This window comes from Notolepis coatsorum (assembly GCF_963971535.1).
Source record: "Notolepis coatsorum genome assembly, chromosome: 19".
Classification (NCBI taxonomy): domain Eukaryota; kingdom Metazoa; phylum Chordata; class Actinopteri; order Aulopiformes; family Paralepididae; genus Notolepis; species Notolepis coatsorum.
Genome location: NC_140183.1, coordinates 75028951 through 75041501, shown reverse-complemented (window position 1 = coordinate 75041501; position 12551 = coordinate 75028951). Strand labels below are relative to the sequence as shown.

At 40.5% G+C, this 12551-nt stretch overlaps 1 protein-coding gene across 1 annotated transcript in view; it reads right to left on the bottom strand.

Annotated features, from left to right (window-relative positions):
* The window catches only part of tax1bp1b (Tax1 (human T-cell leukemia virus type I) binding protein 1b), an 81908-nt gene that overhangs the window by 64908 nt on the left and 4449 nt on the right, over positions 1–12551 (bottom strand). The window contains exon 2 of the mRNA XM_084336704.1: positions 2918–3111. Coding sequence (XP_084192830.1) covers positions 2918–3094 — 177 coding nt within the window. The 5' untranslated portion in view covers positions 3095–3111. The remainder of the gene's footprint in view (positions 1–2917; positions 3112–12551) is intronic.

The following is a 12551-nucleotide window of genomic DNA, read 5'->3' as shown; positions in this document are numbered from 1 at the left end:
CCCAGGGCTCCATCTCGACACACTGGATAATCAATCGCTCGCCCTAACTCAATAAACAACGTTATTTGGACGTATATAGTATTATACAACCTGGAAATGGTTCATCTAGATCAGGGGTGGCCAACCTGTCAGAGACTAAAAGCCACAAAAATGACTGTGGTACCACAAAGAGCCACACCATATACCAGCGTTTCTCAACCTTTTTTTTCAGTCACGGCACCCTTCATGTGTTTATAGGTCTCACCCTCTGGCCTCTGAAGTTGCTAATGTCTTTTTTATTTGGGCCTCACAGGGTTAAAAGTACCCTGTGAGACCCACGGTTGCAAAATTACAAAATCACTTTTAGCCATTTAAAAAAATTATGTTTATTTAAAAAATGTTAAAGGGGAACTATTTTACTATTTATTTCACTATTTGGGCACTTTTACACAATTCCTGTGAGTCTATGTAACACCTAGGTTTTTTTCAAAAAAAAATGCATTGTTTTGTATTTCTAATCAAGTACTAAAAACCGCATTTTTCTACCTCAAGATCTTAAGCCGTTTTTGAGGCTGGGCGCCAACCACTGTGTGGCCTGGTGCCAACTGCCACATCAACTGCCACATTATTATGCAGCTGAGAAATCTCTGACATCACAGATATGCACATTTTCAGATGACTCAGTTCAGTGAGGGTGAATATTGTGAGAGGAGAATTGGAAGAATGCGCCAATATGAGAATTAGAGACATATATCCTATTAATATAAGTCCACATAGCTAAGAAACAATGGTAAACACTGAAAAAGGCCATTTATAAGATAGTTCCCCTTTAAGCACATGTATAGTCAATTGGTCCTGTTGTTCAGCCTCACAATGCTATTTTATAGTAAATGTGTTTATATGTCCCACCCTCTGGCCTCTGAAGTTGCTAATTTCTTTTTAATTTGGGCCTCACAGGGTTAACCTCTTAAGCCCGAGATATACAGTAAAAGTGTATATTTTCAGCATTACGTTTGTTTACCAATTATTTTAACTGTTATTAGTGAAATATAAGATTATAGAAATCACAGGGCATTGAGTCGGAAACCGACGCATATTGACAGGAGGAAGTGGCACAGCCAATAGTGAGTGTAGTCTTTTGAAGGAAGAGACTCAGGGCTTTCAAATTTCGAAAAACTACCCTACCCAGCTCACACCAGCCCCTGTCAATCATCTGACTTCTGGATTTACTTTTTAATTTCTCTTATTTTTTCGGATTATCTCCCACAAACCTGAACGTTATTGCCATAAAACAGAACGCAGTTAGTTTCTCTACCTTTCTGTGAACGTCTTGCAAAAAACGGTGTTGCAATATGATGAAAAATGGTGGAGAAATTTACATTATAAAAAAGATGGCAGAATTCAGTACTGTATCTAGAAAACCTTCTGTTTAATCATCTTCCCTTTATTCATTTGCTTAGATTTTTCAGGTCTGGTGAATTTTAGCATGGTGTTATTCACAGTCAAAGATAAAAAAAAAATTAAATAGAATTGATATTCTCCTTTGGTTCATTACAATTTTCTCAAGCCTAGTAACAGACACACTATTTCTGACACTGATCCATATATGTCCCTAGATTCAGATACCAAGAACATGCAAATGGACCATTTAAAAAAAAAATTAAATGTTTATTCTACGTCCTTATGGAATGAGTGACATAAAAAAAAAAAAAAAAAAAAAAAAATTATGACGGGCAAAAAGCCGCATGCGGCTCGCGAGCCGCGGGTTGGCCACCCCTGATCTAGATCAACATCCCATAATAGAAAACTGTCTACTCCAAGCTGATCGCCCAACGGCCCGAGGAGACTGGGGTAAGTTTCAGCGTTTATTTTTACCGTGTTCGATACAAACTGCTCTAATGATCATATCACAGACACTACATGAATCATCTAACGTTGGCCACGGAATCATAAACGACCCCCCCCCCCCCATCCGGTCAACATCAGATGATAAGTAGTAACTTCTAGAAGCACGTCCATTTGAAATTTTTTATCTGGCACTGATCGCTATCAAACTGTATTTGATCATCAATATAATGCATTTAGGGCTATAAATCACGTTCTGCAGAATGCTGCAGAAAACGATAAAAACATATTTATACTTTAGACCGTATTTTAGTATGAATATGTGAATGAAAAAGTATAACGTTCCTACATCCTGAACGATAGATAATTGACGTTGAATGGGCCATAGTAATGTCAATTTAGCAATACAATTTAAAAAGTTATAGCCCTGCAAAGAAGGGGAACTTCTCCATAGACAAATAGAGCTGGCAGAGGATGGTATAAGGATGTACATAAGCGTGGCAAAGAAAGTGTTAAATAATAAATAAATAAAAAGTATTATTAAAAACGAAGGTTCGAACGTCCGTTTGAAAAACCCTGACAAAGTTCAAATCCCAAACACAGGCTTCGGGGACATCCTTAGTACATAGTAAAAAGACAGTAAGACGGTTGTTTTTTTCTATTTCAGATATCGTTTGAAGAGGTAAAGGTTTAGTCGACAGCGGGAAATTGGCCGGGTATTATTACGTGTCCAGCCCGCAGAATCCTCTGTATTATTCCGCTCTGCCCCCTTGGTGAGTGAGTTTGACACCCCTGGTCTAGAGACACGGTCGCTCAAAGGGCACTGGCCCAGTTTCACCGGCTTTTAGGTCAGTCGCTAAGTATAGCCGACCCTGCCGCACTCACCCTGCAAACGCAGTCGAGTCAAGCCAAGGCGGCTCATCTGCAATGCGTACGGTGAAGAATATCGCCAAGTCAATAATAGAACGAGTTAGGGCTGACCTCACCTAGTCGAATAATCGATCGAAAGGAGCCGTAGTCGACTCAAAGTCGACTACACAAATCCTTAGTCGGGGACAGGCCTAGAACGAGTAAAACAGGAGGAGACGCTCACCTTGAATATGCCGACCCAGTCCTTCTGGTGCGGCTTGATGAACTGGGTGAGGGTGTAGTGGCACTCCAGCGCCGCGTGGGGCAGGTAACTCTTCCCCACATTCTGGAAGATGACGTGGGCAAAGTTTGACGTGTCCATGTCGTTCCCTACGAAGGTCCTATCCAGAAACAGTGCCATCACTCACTCAGCACTGGCTACAGAGGAGGTACAAAATAAAATAGAAGAAGAAAGACACATTATAAGCAACAACAACCACAGAAACGGTTCAATTCATGTATGATACAATTGTGCCATTTAGATATTTATTCCTTCTCCTTACATACAAAGCTCTAAATGGACAGGGACCTAGCTACATCGCCAACACTCTAATAAATTACACACCAGCAAGAACACTGCGATCATCAGCTGCTGGACTACTAGAGGCTCCCAGAAGCAGTCAAAAGAGGATCGGTAATGCAGCCTTTATCAACTATGCCCCAAAACTATGGAACAAACTACCCCAAAACATCAGGGAAGCCAACTCGCTAGACATCTTTAAAAGACAGCTTAAAACCTATCTCTTTGCTCAGGCATTTCACTGATAGATATCTGCTACCACCTAGTGGCAAGAGGAAACATCAGGGATATCCTGACACAACTTGTATTTACCTGCACTATTCTTACCCTGCCTACTCTTGTACACTGCCTATCAAATTCATGTGTCGGTTATTGCACTTTTTACTTCTTACTGATGACTATTTTTAAACTGAATCATTTTAAACTATTTTTATTATTTGCTAGATCCAAATGTGAAACACTGCGATTATTTGTATTACTGAATAGAGAGCCTATTAGGATGCTAGATCCTAATGTGAAACACTGTGATTTGCCATACCTTGCTATGCTCGCCCATGCCTGTATTTTTTATGTCCGTTCTATTTTATAATTTTTTGACTATTTTTAAACTGAATCATTTTAAACTATTTTTACTATTTGTGTTAATGAAAACTGTAAGCGGAGAGCCTATTGGGATGCTAGATCCTAATGTGAAACACTGTGATTTGCCATACCTTGCTACCCGTCTATCTTTTTATGCTCGCTTATGCCTGTATTTTTTACTGTTGTGAAGCACTTTGAACTGCAACCCCTGTATGAAAAGTGCTATACAAATAAAGTTATTATTATATTTAGTAGGGGTGGACGGTATAAACGGTATACGGTATAAACGGTATGAATTTGCTCTACGGTATGGATTTTGACTATACCGTGTAACCGGTAGGGCAGCTCTAAAATAGCAATGACGTCATGTAACCACAGCGCGACTATTTCAATCGCATTTGCCCCTAAAAATAGATCGAATTAGTCATAGATAATAGATATGTGCAAACTGTAAAAAGTTATTTAGGAGGCTTCGCGCAGTGGGCGCACTGGGCGTGTCACGCAATTGTCATTTCATAATAAACACATATCACCGCGGCGCACAGCAAGTTTCAATTTCAGTTCCTGGCATTTTTAACCAGTGGAGAAAGGTAAGAGATCTTACCTATCGTTTTTCTTATATGAATTATTCCACGTTAATAAAACATACCTGGTGATCAACTACAGTTTGCTGTAAACATTATGATATGTGTGTAGTGTTATGATAACGACGGGAGGACGGCTGCAGCAGTGGATTTGCGAAATAGCATGCAGCTGCAGAGCCGCAGAGCCAGTGGCTCTTTCAGGTCTGGTCACAGGCCCGCTCAACAGCGCCCCCCCCACCAAACGGCTGAACGACCTGAAAGAGCCACTAGCTCTGCGGCTCTGCAGCTACATATGCTTCTAGCAAAATCCAGCCCCGCTGTTTGCAATGGGAGCAGCACGGAGTCTCGACTCAGGACTTATTTTATTTGGAATATAATGACTTTATACGCAAAAGTAGCCTAGTTTTAAGTTAAAATATTATAAATCTACATGCCTTGAGGATGTCATTCTTTATATAGCCTGCCTATCAGGCAAAAAAAATTATTCTAACGGAAACACTGATACCGTGATATATACCGTTACCGTCTATGCTTCAAATTATACCGTGATATAAATTTTAGACCATACCGTCCACCCCTAATATTTAGCCTAAAGAATACAATCTGGACAGACATGCGGGGCCACTTCCTATGTGGTGATGATGATGTGGTGAGCAGGACACTCTCTCACTGAAGTTATACTTTGAACTACTGCAGTATGTACTACTGTGAGCAACAGTGGCTCAGGAGGTAGATTAATCAGAAGGTTCCCGGTTCAATCCAGGCTACTCTCTGCAGCGTGTCGAAGTGTCCTTGAGCAAGACACTTAACCGGTTGGCACCTTGCATGGTTGCCTCCGCTGTCGGTGTTCGAATGTGTGACCGAATGGGTGGATGTGAGGCATAAGTTGTCAAGCGCTTTGGATGAAAGCACTATTTAAAATGCAGTCCATATCAATGCAGTCCATTTACATCATTTACATTTAGTCATTTAGCTGACGCTTTTATCCAAAGCGACTTACAAGTTCTGTACGACAAGTCATCAGGAAGGGTACAACTCTATCAGCAGTCCATTCTACTATGTGCAGAGCAGTACAACATGAGGCAAGTTTTATCTCATCTGAGCTTCCCGTCTGTCTCAAGACTGTTATGGCTATAATTTGTAATCCATAATCATCTCTGTGGATCTTGAGAAATTAGCTGCAACATTCCTGTGAGATTGACTCAGGGAATTATTCATGGAGATTGATGTCAAAACGTAAAATAAATTAACTTTTTAGGTCACCGACAGCATTCAGGGGTGGAGCTGGACTCTCTAGCGATGGTGGCGGAGAGGAGGAGCCTTGCTAAACTCCAGGCCATCAGGGAAAACTCCTCCCACCCACTATACACAGACTTGGCTGACAGGAGGAGCATATTCAGTGATAGAACACTCCCTAAATGTAGCACTGAACGGCACAGGAAGTCCTTCATTCCGACAGCCATCAGACTTTACAATGCATCACTGTGCCTCACTGCATCACTGAGCACAGAGTGACAGTTACCATCTTCCTGGACTTTTACTTTTAAAACAACACTGTTCAATATTACACTTTCTGTAGACTTCTGTATATTATTACTGTATATTTTATACTAGAATGTGTAACATACAAAATGTGAATCCCGGTCCGTACTCTATTATTATCATCTTATTCTTAGGCCTATTTTATTCTTAGGCAATTTGTTTTGTTATTCGTGACTTTGTTCTGTCTAAATGTTTAATGTGAGCGATTTGTAGTGTCAAATTTCCCTCTGGATGATTAAAGTATTTCTATTATATTCTATTCTATTAAATTATTTTTTTCCAAAGATAAAACAACATACTCAGTACTCGCACTACTCCAACTACGCAAAGATAATAATATTCTCATCAATCCATCCAGCCTAGTTTCAGAGTTTTGTAAATCACAAGGTATCACTGCAGGCTCATTTATGATGAGCAAATGTTTTCTTTGAGGGCCAATAAGTGCATAGAGTTGATTTGGTAACTCATCAACCTTGGTTTAACAACAAAGAGTTCATCAATATTATAGCTGCACAACTTGTCTCTATATTGTGTATATAAAAGGGAAATCCCATAGATTGAAATTGTATGCCAAATGCACTTTGCGGCATCAAAGCTGAAAATGTGTCAGAACGTGCACAAGCTGGCTATAACATTTCTCAGAAAATGACTCAGGTATATGTGAGAGGCTAATGACTCAGGTCTATGTGAGAGGCTAATGACTCAGATCTATGTGAGAGGCTAATGACTCAGATCTATGCGCGAGGCTAATGACTCAGGTCTGTAGGCTTTCCATTTCTGTTCTGAACAGGATACGAACCCGATTCAGGGTAAAGGGTGTGGGTGGCTGGGTGCAGAAGGAAATGGTTAAAATGTGAGTTCCAGGTAATGACAATGCCGATGCTACAGTACATACCCTACCACATGGCCCTTAATGACCACCACAACCCAACGTGTAGATAGACAGGCATTGAGAGCCAGCATATCACCATGGTTATCAAGTGGGCACTGGGCACCTCCCTTCACTGAGGCCCATGACACCATGTCCTTGAAATCATAAATATGTCGCTTCAAACAGGCACTTTTCCAGATGCATTTAAAACGGCTATAGTAAAACCACTACTAAAGAAAACAAACTTAGATGTAAACGAACTAAAAAGCTATAGGCCAATATCGAACCTTCCATTTATCAGCAAGATATTAGAAAAGATAGTCTCAGTACAAATAAACTCCTTTCTCAAAGATAATAACATCATGGAGGAATTACAATCAGGTTTCAGAACAAATCACAGCACTGAAACTGCCCTTACTAAAATAGTTAGCGACCTCAGGCTAAACTCTGATGCTGGCAAAGTCTCAATTCTTGTCCTATTGGACCTTAGAGCAGCGTTCGATACGATTGACCATAATATCTTGATCAGTCGTCTTGAAAGACTGGTTGGCTTTTCCGATCATGTACTAAATTGGCTCATAACATACATTAAGGGGAGAAGGTTCTATGTTAAGCTTGGAGACAATGTATCCGAGGAACATGACAGCAGCTTTGGAGTTGCACAAGGAAGCTGCCTTGGTCCATTACTCTTCTCACTATATATGCTGCCCCTCTGGGACATCATTCGAGACCACAATGTATGCTTCCATAGTTATGCTGATGATACACAACTATATATCTCCGCAGAACCAAATAACACTACAGCCATACAGTCCATTACAAATTGTCTGTTAGCAATAAACAAGTGGATGAACAATAACTTCCTAAAATTAAACGAAAGCAAGACCGAAATCCTATTGATCGGCCCAAAAGCGAAAAGGGAAGTGCTGTGTGAAAACCTGGGGAGTCTGTCATCCTATGTAAAGACTGAGGTTACAAGCCTAGGTGTCATCTTGGACTCAGACCTGACCTTTAAGTAGAGCCATATGAAATCCGCGTTCACGGAATCGCGGACGGAATCGCGGAATTAACCAATAAAAATGGAATCAACTGCAAAACGTGGAATATTGCAGAATTTGGCCTAATCTGGACTGAAATTTCGTTTTTGGGTGGAACGTTTGGTGCACACGCGACCGGGGAGGTGGGGACGCTACAGCGTGTTACACACAACACAGCCGCGGTGCTCAAGCGTCTGGCTGCTTCAGTGTTAACGTCGTCAAGAAGCTAAACAATTCCACAATAAGCCCTGAATTCAGAGCAGAACAGTAACCGTTATCCTAATGACTTTTATGCCTCCGGTGATAAGGTGTTTTGCTAATTCTGTCAACGTTCCGTGGACTGGACCCGCAAAAACACTTGCGACACTATTGTGATTAAATGGCTATAACGTTAGGACATGATCGCTTCTAGCTAAATCTAGTGCACCCACTATTTGTTTAATGCAAACGATTGTCATTATACACTGCCCTTTATAAACTAAATACACTTAAATAGCTATGTAACGTTATAGGACTATAGATGGAAATGATAGCTTCTAGCTAAATCTGGTGCACCCATCAATTTGTTTAATGCAAACGATTGTCATTATACACTGCCCTTTATAATCTAAATAAACTTAAATAGCTATGAAACGTTACAGTACATAGGACTATAGATGGAAATGATATCTTCTTGCTAAATCTAGTGCACCCATCCATTTGTTTAATGCAAACTATTGTCATTATACACTGTCCTTTATAAACGAAATAAACTAAACTAAAGGTGCCTAAATTATGCATTACTATATTTCATCACAATATAATAGATATAGCTAGGTTACTGACATTGTCTTTGTGATAATGTCAGTAGTAGCTAGCTGTATCTATTGTTTACACTTGACATTTTTATTTTGTCACAATATTAATTGAAAAATATTGTGTAAAATGTAACTATTTCTGAGTTGCAGCACTTAAAAACATTAAATGGACTGTTATATCTTATTCAATTGTGGACATTTATTCATTCCCACTTATTAGACACTATTTCTGATGGTAAAATGAGCATAAAAAGCAAAATACAGAATTCTGAAATATTAAAACGGAAAAAATGGAATTTGGGAAAAAATAAAATGGAATTTGGAAAATAATAAAACGGATTTCATATGGCTCTACCTTTAAGTCTCATATAAATAAGGCCATGAAAACGTCATTCTTCCACCTAAGAAACATAGCGAAAGTAAGACCTTTCGTAAATAAAAAGGATGCAGAGACACTGATTCATGCTTTTGTATCAAGTCGGCTTGACTATTGTAATGCACTGTTCACTGGTTTTCCCAAAGCAACCATTGGGAAGCTTCAGCTTATCCAAAACTCTGCAGCTCGATTACTAACTCATAGAAGAGAACATATCACTCCAGTCCTAGCCACTCTGCACCGGCTTCCAATAACTCATAGAATTGATTTTAAGGTCCTTTTCCTAACATATAAAGCTCTTAATGAGCAAGGCCCAAAATAAATAGCAAATTCCCTAGTTAGTTATCTGCCCTCAAGAACGCTACGGTCATCCACTACAGGTTTACTAGACACGCCCAGAAACCAAAAGAGGATAGGAAGTATGGCATTTGCCAACTATGCCCCAAAACTATGGAACACACTACCAACACACATCAGAAACGCCAGCTCCATACACATTTTTAAAGGAAAATTAAAAACGTACCTATACAGTCTAGCTTACAAATAGTTATGGCTTGGAAAAACCTGATGGATCCATGAGGCTAGGATAAGCCTTGTGGACCCAACTTTTTAGATGAAGGAACGGGTACATACGCACACAATACACGACCACTGATGGATCCGTAAGGCTTGGATAAGTCTTATGGACCCAACTCTTTAGATGAGGGAACGGGTACATACGCACACAATACGCGGCCACTGATGGATCCATGGGGCTTGGATAAGTCCTATGGACCCAACTCTGACCACTGACCACATGAGGGAACGGGTACATACGCACACAATACGCGGCCACTGATGGATCCATGGGGCTTGGATAAGTCCTATGGACCCAACTCTGACCACTAATAAAAACGTAACTACACTAGCGTTATAAGAGCTAACATTGCTACCTACCGTACAAGTGCATTGGTTTAGTGCATTTCCTACTTCCGGTTGCTACTAGGGATGCACCGATATGAAAATTGGCCACCGATACCGATACCGATTGTTCAACTAACACTATCGGCCGATACCGATATTTGTATATTTGTATATAAGTATTTGCAATTTTTTTTTATTTTTTTTTATTTTTTTTTTTATGAAACTACTGTATATTTGTATGTGTATGTTTGTATTTGTAGGCCTCTTTACTTACTTAAAAAAAGGAAACATCAATAAATATGTTTATGGTATCACTATCTCTCTCCCAGTATCGTCTGGCGGCCTGCAGAGGGATACTATTTTCTCAACCAGAGCTTTCAACCAATGCAATGGAACCATTCTGGCGGCCTGCAGCGGGATACTATTCTTTCAACCAGAGCTTTCAACCAATGCAATGGAACCAATTTGATTGACAGTCGATTCGGCCAATTACGCCACACCGCTAGCACCCACCTCCTGCTGTTCTTACCACCAATCGGCAAGCGTTTTCTACTTTCGGGCATGCCGCCATTGATCTGCTTGCGACTCACTCGAGAGCACATCGCAACAAACTTAACGTAGCTAATACCTTAGCTGCCCGGCCCGCCGACCAGCGCTCTACAGCATGACCAAATGAGACATAATGATTTTACTGCAACAAATGTTATAATAAAACAAAGCCTTTCTATACATTTGTCTGGTTGAAAACTTTATTAACAGATTGCAGAATGGGTAGTTTGGTACGGAATGAGCAACGGAGCTATGAACGGAATAATGCCTTGCTTACTTGCTGTGTTCGGGTAAATAATATGCTGATGTTATATTGAACGTGTAACACTAACTATATAACGTTATTAACTAACTAGCTACCGTACCGGGAGCTCACGTTGATGCCTGGATGGTGCTAACTAACTAGCTACCGTACCGGGAGCTCACGTTGATGCCTGGATGGTGCTAACTAACTAGCTACCGTACCGGGAGATCACGTTGATGCCTGGATGGTGCTAACTAACTAGCTACCGTACCGGGAGCTCACGTTGATGCCTGGATGGTGCTAACTAACTAGCTACCGTACCGGGAGCTCACGTTGATGCCTGGATGGTGCTAACTAACTAGCTACCGTACCGGGAGCTCACGTTGATGCCTGGATGGTGCTAACTAACTAGCTACCGTACCGGGAGCTCATGTTGATGCCTGGATGGTGCTAACTAACTAGCTACCGTACCGGGAGCTCACGTTGATGCCTGGATGGTGCTAACTAACTAGCTACCGTACCGGGAGATCACGTTGATGCCTGGATGGTGCTAACTAACTAGTAGTGGGTAGTTGGGTACGGAATGAGCAACGGAATGGAACTGAGCTATGAACGGACTCCGAGTAATGCCTTGCTGCTATGGGTAATAATAATATGCTGATGTTATTGTCCGTGTAACACTAACTATATCACGTTAATGCCACAAAACGAATGCCTTGTTAATCATAAGTAGTAACTGTGATGCAGTAGCTTGTGTGTGTGTGTGTGTGGGGGACGGCAGGCGTTGTGCAGGTAGGTCGCGAGTGAACTTTTTTTTTTTTGCCTTTTGACGCTACACAAATTGATGGGTATTTATCGGCGACTGCTATCGGCACATTTGAGCTTATCGGCCGATAGGCCGATAGCAGTCAACAAGGCACTTATCGGCCGATACCGATACCCGACCGATATATCGGTGCACCCCTAGTTGCTACTGAGCGGACATGTTTGTGCGGACCTGTTCTCCCAAACTGGTAAGCAAATGACTGTTTTCATGTTTTCATTTTTACGTTATTTTCATTTTTACGTTATTATTATTATTATTATTATTCTTTTTTTTTTTAAACATTGATCTTAACTGATCACTGTGACTTTATTGCTTTTATCGTTATATATGCCTATGTTTGTGTACAGCACTTTGAGCTGCATGACATGTATGAAAGGTGCTTTATAAATACTTACTTACTTACTTACTTACCTCGGGAAGGCTAAACATTTAGTTCCAGTGTCCCAGAACCACCCCCCTCCATGCTAGTATAACCCAGGTTTCAGATTAATAACTATTTAGTTATGAACATAAAGTTAATGCTAAGTGTTATGAACATAAATAGTTAATGCTATTGTATAAGAACATAAACGGTTAATGCTATTTGGTTATATGTATATTCATGCGAGGTTAACAACGTTTTGACCAAATCCTTTGAATTGCCTCACTGCCCCTTTAAGTCATCTCAGAACGGAAGTAGGTGAGCAGTTCACGCCTTACAACAAATGGAATCAGAGATCTACAGACACACACTGGCGTGCATGGATCGCTGCCATAACTCAAGACATGATTTGGGCGTTTATTATTATTATACAAACCGAAAATGGATCGAGTCGATCGGCGTCAAATAAGTGGGATCTTTTTCATCCAGTCTCATCGGCAAACGGTAAGAGGACGCTGACGTCATTTTCAAGGCGATTGTACATTTCTTTGTTTACAAACCAACTGATCAATAAATCAACCCATACTACATAAAGCATTTACTGACAATCACAGACTTATAAACGA